This window comes from Neopsephotus bourkii, unplaced genomic scaffold, assembly GCF_033783945.1.
Source record: "Neopsephotus bourkii isolate Nb327-2 ecotype Australia unplaced genomic scaffold, CSIRO-AGI_Nbou_v1 NB_1120, whole genome shotgun sequence".
Taxonomy (NCBI): Eukaryota; Metazoa; Chordata; class Aves; order Psittaciformes; family Psittacidae; genus Neopsephotus; species Neopsephotus bourkii.
The window spans coordinates 1,920,102-1,932,702 of record NW_026901606.1 but is presented as its reverse complement, the minus strand read 5'-3'; the positions used below and the strand labels follow the sequence as shown (position 1 = coordinate 1,932,702).

The 12,601-nt window shown below is 36.6% G+C and overlaps 1 protein-coding gene and 1 long non-coding RNA gene across 18 annotated transcripts in view; one reads left to right on the top strand and one right to left on the bottom strand.

Annotated features, from left to right (window-relative positions):
* Positions 1 to 12,601, bottom strand: part of CACNA1D (calcium voltage-gated channel subunit alpha1 D) — a 185,296-nt gene that overhangs the window by 33,731 nt on the left and 138,964 nt on the right. For 10 of the 17 annotated variants that reach the window (XM_061362357.1, XM_061362354.1, XM_061362370.1 and 7 more), the window contains 4 exons: positions 2,763 to 2,801; positions 2,216 to 2,344; positions 1,409 to 1,474; positions 538 to 629 (listed from right to left, as the gene is read on the bottom strand). In XM_061362357.1, coding sequence (XP_061218341.1) covers positions 538 to 629; positions 1,409 to 1,474; positions 2,216 to 2,344; positions 2,763 to 2,801 — 326 coding nt within the window. The remainder of the gene's footprint in view (positions 1 to 537; positions 630 to 1,408; positions 1,475 to 2,215; positions 2,345 to 2,762; positions 2,802 to 12,601) is intronic. The other 7 variants (XM_061362364.1, XM_061362358.1, XM_061362362.1 and 4 more) reach the window with 1 other exon arrangement.
* LOC133217175 (uncharacterized) overlaps positions 1 to 12,601 on the top strand; it is a 121,281-nt gene that overhangs the window by 82,869 nt on the left and 25,811 nt on the right. The window contains exon 2 of the long non-coding RNA XR_009726816.1: positions 11,885 to 11,960. This is a non-coding gene — a long non-coding RNA (uncharacterized LOC133217175). The remainder of the gene's footprint in view (positions 1 to 11,884; positions 11,961 to 12,601) is intronic.

Sequence of the window (12,601 nt, the reverse complement as noted above, 5' to 3'; positions counted from 1 at the left end):
CTCTCTAGTGACAGAGATTGCATAATCCCCGTACATCCAGATTTACCTGCCTCTGACATCAGAAAACTCTGCCTACTGTTTTTTGGTATTTCCCTTCTGCAAGTTACACCCTCTACTTTTTGTCTTCAGCAAATGTATATATTTTATTTCTTTATCTTTTCAATAACCCTTTGCTTTTCAAACTGTCATGATAGCTGTGCTTCTAGAGTACAGGAAGGGCACAGCCTTTTTCCCTTTTTCCAACACCTACACAGTGATATGAGGGCTGACTATGTTTAGGCTCTACCCAAAGACAATTACACCACAAATGAGATGTTTCACAATAGCTGTAATGAGTTGAGGTGTGTATCACCCGATTAGAACCCTGCTGTGCCAATGACAACTCAGCATGCAGCCGTAGAGAGTATGTGCTTGTTATGCTAAAATGCTTTTCACTTGAAAACACATTTTGAACAAACACATGGTACAAAAGATACAGGCATTTTTTCATAGATCAGTGAAATGGGATGCATTAAGTGAGAGCTAAGGTATACTGACCTGAAAAGAAGCAGCACCGCTTGGGGGAATGTCTGAAAATTGTTGTTTCTGTTTATTTGATTGTTGTCCCTCATGGCCACTTTTCCAAATACCTACAATAACACAGGATTTGGAATTTCATCCTAGTGACCTGTACTGTCAGAAGCTGTAGGCCTTGCAGTCTAAACTTGCTTCAGTACCTATTAAAAAAACTTTCACGAATACACTTTCTTTACTCTCTTTAGAGTTTTCCTGATAATTATGTAAATGCCGTAGATTTATCATACATACGAGATAATTCTTCATCATTTCTCTTGGCATCAATAAACCTTTATAATACTAATACATATTCCTGTATTTCAGGTGAGAAAATATCATTTGTTTTAAACTCCCACCTAAAGTCCTTTATTAATATTAAAGCCCTACTGTGCTAAATACTGTACATTCTAGTAGTAAGATATAATTGCTGTCCTGAAAATCTTGATTCTACAGAAAAAGAGATGCAAAGATGGGGTGAGGTGTCCCTGCCCACGGCAGGGGGTTTGTAACCAGGCGATCTTAAGGTCCTTTCCAAACCTAACTATTCTATGATTCTATGAAACCAAAGCACAGAGAGTCTGAGTATCCTGTCTCAGACAGAGATGGAAATGAGTTCAATTCTCATTTCAGCAAACCAAGATTCTATGAGCCCACACCAAGCTCTTCTACTGCATCCTTTTAGATTTTCTGGCTACTAAAATCACAGCGAAACAGAGATTCTACATTACTGTGAAAGCTCTGCCTTATATATACTGCCACTATCAAAGGAAAGCTTCAATAAGCACTTTAGCAAACAAGTCTCAGAGTAAACACTGTACTTTTATTTAATGCTAAAAAAAATATCTATCATTACCTGCATCCCAATGACAGCATAGATGAAGAACAGCATGGCTATCAGAAGAGCAACATAAGGCAGAGCCTAGAAATGGGACAGGTGCATTGTCTTTTAATAATTTCATACCATAATTTCAATTTGTATTTACACAAATAATTTTTCTGTACAATATAGGCTTTTCCAAGGTTTTTCTTCCCATGTAAGTGATTAAAATGTTACAACCTGTCACTCTTAATATTCTGCTGCATACAATAAGCACAAACTTCATTATATTTTAAATTACTTCTGCCAGCAATCCAGGGGGAAGAATCATCTTTAGCAGCTTTTAATTTTATTTTCATTATTAGTTCTGACAACACAAAGATACTTCCTTCTATACAGTTACAGATTTCCATTAACTTCACATTCATCAACATTTTCAGAAGCAAGGATTCAAATGTCTATTTTGTTAAACTTGTGAAATCAGTTTTATATTAAAAAATTGATTAAATCCTTCCTTTGTAGTTACCTAATAAAATGTGTGGAAGTGAGAGACCTGTGTGTGTCAAACCCATCCTACCCCTTTTAGATATGCCAAATATTTTTTAAGAAGTACTGTAGAAATCTCATGGTAGCAAATAACATTAACTGACCAAGACAGACCCTTAGACTCACTGAAGTGACTGGTGAAGTTTATTTGGACATTATCATGCAAATATATTTAAATATTTCATTATTGGTAGCAGAATTTAAAAATGTTTTTTGCACTCTACAGTGTACTGCTTCATAAAATTTGGCGTATTAATGGATGTAATTATAAAACAAATTTAAACAAATTTTGCTAACCTGAAATGATTTAATAAACGTCCACAGTAAAGTTCTGATTCCTTCTCCTCTGCTAAGCAGCTTCACCAACCTCATCACACGGAAGAGACGGAAAAAAGTGATGGAGATTCTAGCGCTGTCTTCAGAGTTCTGAAGAGCATCATGGAGAAGTCAAACCAGATACAAACTCAAACATGCAACACTTCCAGAATAACAACATCAAATGCAACGGTGGAAGAGGTAAGATTTGAAAATGTATCTTGAGGGCCTTTTCACCTTAATAAGCATGATATGAAAGGAAAAATTACATGCTAAAAACACAAGACCTGTAGAAATGCTTCACACACCACATGCATTTCCAAGTTTTCTGGTTTGTTAATGAGGATCATATTGGATTTTTTGTAGTAGACTTCAATAGTACACTGACAATGAATGCAAACCACTGCATAACACCTTTGTAGTAAGACAGTTATGAAAAATACAGAAAAAAAATTGGTGGAAAATAGACATGGTAAAAAAAATAAACTCAAGTAGAGGTAAAACCACTGGGGCCAGTTTACTATCTTACCCCAGACTCATCAGTTGTGACTGTTTCAGTTGGCTTTGGCTTTAAGAAATTAAGAACATTAAATATTAAAATCAAATAAAAGATTAAAAAAATCAGCTTAACCATAAAGAGAAAGAAGGACATTTTTCATTTCTAAATATAAATGAATATATTTCAACTCAATATACTACCTGAACAAAACATTTATATGCTTATTAAAATCCTCCCTTTTGCATTTCATGTTGGCTGACTCATACTAAAACACTGTTGGCTGACTCATACTAAAATCTGCTAGTATAAAATATGTTTAAAAGACCCAGTGGAAAGTAAATGCAAAATAAAATATCTTCCCCTCTGTAAACCAAACAAAACTAGCCATCAACCTTTACAGGCTGTATGAAATTCTAGCAGTAAGCCTAAGTAAAACTCAAGAGCAAAGCTGTGGGTCCAACTAGCCTTCCAAGGTCCCTTTTCTGCTGTGTTCTTTTTTGCTGATTATTTACTCCACCAGTGGAATCTAACTATGTTCAAGTGAGTTTGTTTATATCACCATCAGGAGCTCCCTTAAAGCAAAGTAATTCACTGGAGGTAACTCAGTGATGAACACTGGCTTTTGCAGTGCTTAACAAGAACAGATTTTCACTTTGCCAAAGTGATAGACAAACATTTTTAACAAAAGGACATGAAGTCTGACCCTCTCACAGAGGTGCACATGGGACGGCAATACTTCTACTCTCTCACCATCTACAAAGTACACATCCACCTGAGTTCATGTAACAGGATCAGGCATGGATAAAGTGCTTCAGGGTTTGACTGACCCTTTTAAACAGGTGTGTACAACCCTCAGGAGCTACAGGGAGGCAAAAGGCACACACCAGCCTCTTGTTCACAGAGCCAAACTAGAAACTCACTTCTCTCTTTACAAAGTCTGTCTGTCTTTGGAGAAACCATTTCTGTATCCTAAACAGTGAGGCACATAGCAAACCAGCCAGCAAAGCTTAAAGGACCAGCTGTCTATGCTTGCTTGTTTACTGACGGATTCACAGCAGCTTCTTCCAAAACTGAGCAGAAGCATCTTTAAACACATTTATACCACTAGAACAAATGGGATTCTGGATATTGGATCTAAGTGATGGGTCTTACTCTCTTGCCTAAATATCCTCCTTTTAAAGAGGCACTTTTCAACAACTGTTGGCACATATAGCAGCAATAACCATGATGCTTCCCCAGTGCTGCTTCCAACACACTGTGGATGCATCAGACCCACTCTCAATACTATGCTTCACTGAGTAAAATCTCAAGTATTGCTGTTACCTAAGATGAAACTTTGAGAGGAGGAAGGGAAAAGAGAGAAGCCAATTCTGCTGAAAATACTGGCAGTATATTATACAAACATACTAGAGTTAAAAAAAAATAATAAATAGGTAGTACTTTGTTGAAGTCACATCATTACTGGTATTTATTAAAATACTTTCTTTTTTGTCTATTACTTTTTTGTAAAACATATATAATATAAAGGTATCAAAAGGGTAAAATTAAGTAAAAATAACTGTTCAGCTACATGCAATCTACATGTGTATACATTGCTGCCCTGCCAGGATGCCAGTATTTTCTGAGTTTTAAACCTCAGGGATTGCTATTAAATTGAAGCAATAATATTAACCAAACCCCAGGTCTCCTCATTAGATGTCAGTAAGCAGAGTATTTGTAAAATCAGCTGCAACATTTAACCTTTGCAAGCACTTACATAAAATATCCAAGAAATATGCTGCAAATGAAAGACTGTTGCTGCATTAGAAACTCCCTGCATTTTGCAACTATTTGAAATAAAACCATTAAGATAGAGATTAAGGAGAAATAACAAACATCATTAATGCCAAAATATCACAAAACATGAAAACAAGCTTGCAAAGCTGTCTACCTATCAGCAATCACAAACCGCTACTAGTATGCACAGATCCACACTTATGTGGGCTTTTTAGTAGAGAAAAACTCTCTTTTCACTGAAGCTTTTAAAGAAAAAACCTTCTGCAGACAAACCCTGACATTTCAGATTAACCTCCAGTGACTAACTCATGCTGTGCTTGATACTGTCTTAAGCAGTGAGCAAATTACTTAATTACCATTCAATATTTTGTATCATCAGCAATTAAAATTATGCATTTGACCGATATAGAACAGATTAAATTAAAGCATCATCACAAACTGACACAACCACTAGCTTTTACAGGAAAAGGACTGAGTTCCAAATAAGCTAGGAACAATATTAGGATAGCAATATGTAATGGGGTAGGTAAGAACAGAAAAAGGATACCTTAGGCCTACAGATTTTTATTTATCTGCTCTCTAAAGAAAATAATGATAAGTATTATGATTTGGTTATGAAAAAACCCTCACACACAAAAAAAATTTCTACATATACCTATTTTAGTAATTGCTTAATTCTCACTTTTGAAAATGCAGCCAGAGATCAGATTACCAACACTATGTGAACAGCTCTGCTGCAGGTGCCCAAGAATGATGAGGGCACAATCCCTCAAGTTTGGGGTTTTTTTGTCTGAAGGGCACTGGCTGTATTTGTGTAGGCACATTCGTGAATGCAGGGAACTGTGTAATGCACACTCCTCTCTTCAATCGCTCTTTCTCAGCTGCTTTGCACTAAGCAGTCCTGTTTGCCTGCTTCTGATGGCTGATCTGCTGCTGCTGGGAGGCATTAGGATGTCATATGCAAGGGATTATAAATTACAGACACTGGAAAGAGCAGGCCAGGAATGAAAAAATCCTGTTCACAGAAGGCACTTGTACAAAAATACCAAGGTGCAGATAGATGATAGAAACAATAAAACAAACTCCTGATAGCAGAGGATTTTTTTCCTACAGGAGCTCAAAATATTCAGATTCTGCCCATCACTGGCCAAGTGTTTTGGGTACTGGCATTTGAAAGTTGGTATGTTTAACATATTGCCCTCTCTGGCACTTCCCTCTGATAAGACAGCAGCTTTATTTATATTATTAGTACTAATTATAATGAATATAGTATAGTGATATACCACAAAGAAAACATGGCTTAATCAGAAAAATGACTGTTACTGCTGAACCCAGGACAATTACCCAGGCTTTTTATAAAGGAAATACTGATCTACAAGACAAAGTTTATGTGTGTCCTTCCAACAGAAAGATCTGGGAAACTAAGACTAAGATAACACAATCTTCAGTAACAATAACAGACAAACAGCAACAGAGAAATGTCTGCTTCCTACAGATAAGGAAAAAATAAACTACTCAAACACATCATCTTATTTGCAACTTCAGTAATATTACTTGAGCTGTACACATATAAGTAGGTGGCACATTATATATATGTAGGGGAAGACTGAGGGAGGGGGCAGGCTGAGCAGCAGTGTCTCTTTGGATGATGGCTGCTGACAAGAATGCAAATGAAAGTATTTCCTGCAGTCAGGCAACCTACCAAACCTCCCTTTTCCCCTCACCTTCCACCAGTCATTCCAACACTACTCATGCCCCACCTGCTTTTGGTTCTCATGATGATTTTTTTTTGTTCCGCCCCCCCCCCCCCCCTCCCCCCTTGGGACTATGATTCTCAAGATGACAGATGTGCCTCTGGGATCCCTGCTAGAAGGCTGGCAATGGGCACAGCTAGAACAAGTGATCAGCTTCTGCTGTCACTGCTTGGCTGACAGATGCACTGCAAAGAGGTAAATGAGGACAGAGACTGGCTTAATTAACCTTTTCTCTCAGCCATGTGCCAGCTATGCTGGGAGCCTAGTTCAGCAAAGCACTGCAGAACTATGTAATTTTAAGCCAATTCTTAGATACTTCAAATCGGTGGTAACGTATGATTTTTCTTTTTTTCTTAATGAAAGTTCAACACAGCAGCTTTCTTCCCCAATCACTCTCCACCCTCAGAAAAGATTAACCAATGATGAACTTAAATTTCTGACTTACTGATTAAATTGGTTGCAATCTGCTACCAATTTTGGTCAAATATTTATTGCTGTGTATGAAAACTTTAGCACATTTCCTTAACAGTAACTCCTCATCATGCTCTTCTTATTGCAACAGAAGTTCAAAATAAACATCCTAACTGAAAAAAGCTTCAATGTCAAAACTGTGAACAGTGTGGAACAGATTGCGTCATGCATTGGAAGCAAACTGTAGCTCTGTGTTTAAGAAAAAATAAACATGGTGAAAATCAGTGGGTATTAGTATTCAGTGTTGGTCAAATGCTTCTTTTTTACAGATTGTGCCAAAGGGTGTAAGTGGATGCCAAAACAAATGAACACATAATGATGATTATAAATATAGAAGTAAACATCTGAATAACAAATACATATGACATAACATATATGGGAAAGCATTCAGGTTGCCAAAATATCTTCAGAAATGTGCAGCATGTATCTGTACACATGTAGGTGATTTGTCCAGAGAATAATTACAGAAATTCAAATGTGCTAGTAAGTGATTTTCTTCATAGTCTTATCAGTGCTCTCTCTAGTCCCCTGTTCAACATGAACCAAATGTCCATATACATAATTCAGTAAAAATCTGAATCAATGTGAAGGACCCCAGAGTATATAATAAAGTATCTTTTCCCCTGTAAAAGATGTATTTAAAACTCCTAACTTAGTTCATAACTAACATGTTGATAGTATAGGGGGGTTATTATAACTAACAATAACAATAAATATATGCAATAAAGTAAATAATTAGTACTATCAACTTCATGAAATCAGCTCAGAAATGTACTTCTATTTCCAAATTAGGTATTGCAACACAGTAGATTTCATATTGCAATAAGCGTTCATACTAAGAAAGCAAAGCCAAATGAGAATGTATTTTTCTGACCTACCATTGAGCCTAGAGATACACTTGCAAAGGTCTACAAAATGTATTAACAGTATTCAAAAATATCAATTACTAGCAACAAAATGTAAGTTCTAACATACGATACTGCTGAATAAAGGTGGATTCAAACTGAATTGCTTTGGTTCAATACTGTAGACCAGAATCTCTTACAGGAGGTAGATAATAGGCTTTTAAACCACTCCTGGGAACAAGCAAGATCAGCCGTGTCACCAGCTCCTGCATGAGTGGGCAACTACATGAAAATAAGCACCAGGACTCCCACTACAGGCTCTACTAGCAGTCTAGCAATCAAAAATTGAATCCCATGGTTCACAAGCCAACATTTGGCACTGCACAGTGCTGAAATGGTAATAACAGCACTCTTTCTTGCCAAATGGCAGAACTTCCAGTTGTGGTTTTGTGAGAGATTCTTTTTTTAGTGTATGACATTGCTACATTAGTTAAGTGTTGTGAGCATTGGATAAGCCTCATGTGTTTACAGTGGTGATCCAAGACAAACAGGTTTTCCTGAGAGGCTCAGGAGGAAGGTATCAATGCTGTTCCTTTATGCCAATTTCAGCAAAGAACTTGAATTTTACTTAAATTCAAGCATGAATTTAACCTATGGGGACTGCATTAAACATTTGCAGAATAGAAGAGGAAAGTGAAATCTCCATTATTTTCTTGATATTTTGGCAGCACATGAATGATAAAAGACAATTAAATATAAAACGTGAATTAAAACCTTCAAAACTACTACTATAACTATGTGATCATGCCTCTAAGTCATCAAGTTCTGGTCATCCAAATGGTTTCTAAGCTGACAAAGAAGATAATTTCTATACAGCCAGGTCAGACTGAAACCCGTCATTTCCATTTAAGAACTCACACGGTCAGAATCTATTTACCTCTCTTTTTCTCAAGTTATATATGTCCATCTCCCAGAATGGACTGACCACATCTTGTGTCTCACAATCACTGCTCTGCATTTTTAATTGAAAAGGAACCATTTTTATGACCAAACAAGATCTTGTGTGCCATGTGAAGCTTTTTGAAAACAAAAGGTCACAAAACCAAAAAGTAATTATATGGGTTTTAGTAGTGCTTTTAATTTTTTTATTGCTATACCATATATATATTTACTTATACATACTTGCCTCTAAAAATTTCTAAAAATAAAATGAACATGAAAACCAATTAGGTTCATAAAAGAATAATGGTTAAAAAAAGGGATATTAAATGAAAGGGTAAATAAAAAAAGCATCATAGAAAATATATATTGCCAAAATATATGTTGCTCTGAGGTGATTAACTTTTGGAGTTGGTCACTGATCCAGCCCTTGAGGCTGCTGAGCAGTCCTGTAAATCACTGAATATATTAAACACTGATGGCCACAGGCACCAAAAATAGTAAAACCACAGAATTTCCTGGCTTATATGTGAATGGGAGGTTGCTGGATCAGAAGAATCAGCCTCAGGGCACCATATACATTATTATAAAATGCTAATAAATAATAAAAGGAACAATCAAATAGTGAGATGGCATATAATTTCCATAATGTAGTATTGAAATTAAGGTGATGTGTAACTAGAAAGTCCAACCCACTCTCTTGACAAAAATGGGTAAGACATAAACATGCTGCATACTAGAAGAAATTGCTGGCCTTTGGAATTAGCCTAAATGCACACAGTTAGGTTATCAAAATGATGTTGAGTTGTTTCCACAGCATGAGGCAATTGTATATGCAAACCCTTAAGAATGTTTAGTTCATCTTGAGTACATTATTTTATGTTTTCACATTCTTTCAAGTGTTTTACACTGATCAATTAAGGTTGCAGTTACAACTGCAACAAGACCTGATGTCACATTAGTGCTATCAATTCACAGTGTTTCAGATCACCCCTCAAGCAAGGCTGAGCTTCCTCAGTTTAAGAAGTTTCCACAGTGGGAATTTTCATAGGTGCCATTTCAATCATGCTTGAAATCCTACTGCAAACGAAGTCTTTCTAGTATCTTAGCAGAGCTGTAGATTTCCCAGGATCACTGTCAGTGTTAGGTAAAAGGTACAGATGGAATGGCACAATTCAGAATGCCACAAAATATTAAGAAAAAGATTCTAAAATCCTGCATTTCTATTAGAGAAATTTACACAAATTAATGAAGTAGGAATAATTCAGTTCAAGCAAAACAGTAAAAGTAAGAAAAATCTAAGAAATTTCCCTGGACACTGAAGTATTCACTGCTTCACGTTGAAAATGGGAAATCAAGCCCAGAAATACACTGAAACTAATACATTATTGACTTGCACAAACAAAGCACAGAAAAAGTGGAAGAGACCAGAAACAGACAGTACTTAGTACACAAACAGTCTGCTGTGCAGTACGAGAAGACAAAGATGAGCCTTTCTTCTCCAGTGAGTACAGCATGAAAAACTAGGAAATGACAGTGCCAGTTTTTGACTGAGGTGTCTACTTTTCCTGAAGATCACTATTTGATCTCCAGAATATTTTCAAAGCAACTGTGTGAATTACTGAAATGGCAGTGTTCTTAACAGCTGAAAGCTCAGCAGTGAACAGTTACAAGTAATAGTGTCAAATCAACACTGTCCATACAGTGTTAAATACAGGGGCATCTTCTATGCTCACAGAAGTACACTTGAGATATTTTTCAATCTTTGCACAACCAAGAACATTTTGCAATTATTGGGGAAAGTCATTCCAAATGATTAGCCTTTTCACTCTCCTCAAACACTATGTTCCTTTATACATTTCAGTCTGTGAATGGACAGAGCGGGTAAATTGTAAATACTTGAGCTGAAAGTCTAAATCCAAACTCTTCTGGGGCGGGGGGGGGGGGAATCAAACAAAACACCCAAACAAAACCAAACACACAACCCCCATCCAACAAATTAGAAGCAGCTTTTAAAAATCTGCCCCATGAACTGTAGTTATACTTTATCTCGATGGGACAATGCAGTTCTGTGGTCACTGACGTTCCCCATCAGCTCATGTTCCCCCAGTTTACAGCTAGAAAAAAAACACCACCTGCTGAGAACTGAGCAAAATCAGTCTGAAATCTAACGAATGGGGTAAAGTCCTTCTGCTCCCAATTTATAACATCACTCCATTGTTCTTTACAGCAATGCAGTCAGTTTGAGATTCTCTCAGTTCAACATAAAATCAGAAAGGAACTTCAGGGTGAATAAGCCTTAGAATTATTTTGATTGTGTTTACTTTTTAATATGGCAGTCCAGAATTTGCGCTTCTATAAAGGAATTTGAAGTCTTTAACTAGGGCTAACAGACCGTGTGTATGCTTCACGATCTTCTGCCATCTTAGAAAAAAAAGATAAAAGAATGCATTTGTTTTCTGTATTTGGTTGAAATGCATTTATAATAGGTATTACTATGCTTACCAAATATACTAGAGCCCAAGAAGATTAAAAACTATGTACCTCACTGTTTCTCAACAACAGCTACTGCCAGCATTTGATGTCTGTGCCAATTCTAATATGCTCTGGAGACCTGTATAGGTACAGTATACAAAGTATTTCTTTTGGCAGTAGCCTTATCTGCCCATTTCTGTCCTACCATGGACCATGCTTTTGCCATTACTTTGTGCTCAGTACCTCATCCAATCAACTGTGAATCCCTCAAACTCTTGAGAATTGTGCATTTGTGGGTTTTTTATCCCTCATCCTGGAATGTCAGGAAAGGTTCACAGTTTTTTTCAAATACTATTTCTATTCCATGTTCCTGGGCAACTTTATCATCATGGTATTCGCAGTTCCAAAATCAAGGTACTGTCTAAATGGAGTAAGAGGTATCATTCCTGCTATCCTGGCTGCGGGAATGTGATCCTAAGAATTGCGTTCTGAACATATTTTGGAAAATAAATGTAGAATGTGTTTTCTCTGAAAAACTGTTTCCATTAAATGGTAATGACAAACAGGATGGATTTGCTTTCCCAAGATATGACAGAGATATTGCAACTTAAATATGCACCACTGAAGAGTATTTATTCAAATTCAGAGTTATTTTTAAATACTTAAAATTAATTAAAGTATATTAAATATCCCACTGAAAAGAAACGATTTGGGCTAAAAAAACACAACCCATATGTCTAGCTTACTAAAACAAATTTAAGAGTAAAGTGATGCTATTCTCAAGATCATAAACTGTGATGGCTATAGAACATACAAGCTAAGTATCTTCAAAGAGCACTGAGCAACTATTTATATCTCCAGCTTTCTCCGATTAATCTGTTCTTTGATACAGGGAAAAGATGTGAATGTTTGTGATCTCCTGCACCATGGGTATTTCTGCATAACTTAGTTCTCAGAATGATAAACAGGTAAGATCTTCAGCTGGTGGAATACTCTGACCTCACCTACAGATTTCTATGTGCTCCCCGAGCTGGGACGGATTCAAGTCTCACCTCCTTCAGTCTCCCTTTTTGAGGTCTCAAGAAGCATTAGAGGGAAGAGGCACATTCCTCTGAAATTCTATTTTGACTAGCTAGTCAAAGAAACATGCAAATATGGGAATCACTGGCACATCTACTACATAACTGACACTTCGTTATCTTTCATTTATCATTTTTGTTATACAGCTTTCCTTGTTAAAACCAGCAAGTCAGACAGAAAACAGGCAAAAACCACTATTTCATTTCTTGGAAAGGGATCTTTGTGTTGTCCAAACACCTACACTGTAATAGACATTGGGCAAAATTTTGGTTTAATGGTGGAGTTTTCCAAGTACTGTCACAAGCTACTGCCCAAGTACTGTCCAAGTTACTTTCCAAGTATTGTCACTGCCTTCTGCTACCTCATTAGATATGAATGCTAGCATTGCTCTAAAAACCAAACCTCCCACAGAAAAAAAAAATCCTTACTTGTTAAACTGAGCCACTGAAACACCTTACAGAAACTTGAATTATCTTGGTCAAGCTACCTACAAAAATCACTGGGTAAAACAGTAATAGAAGCTTAATTC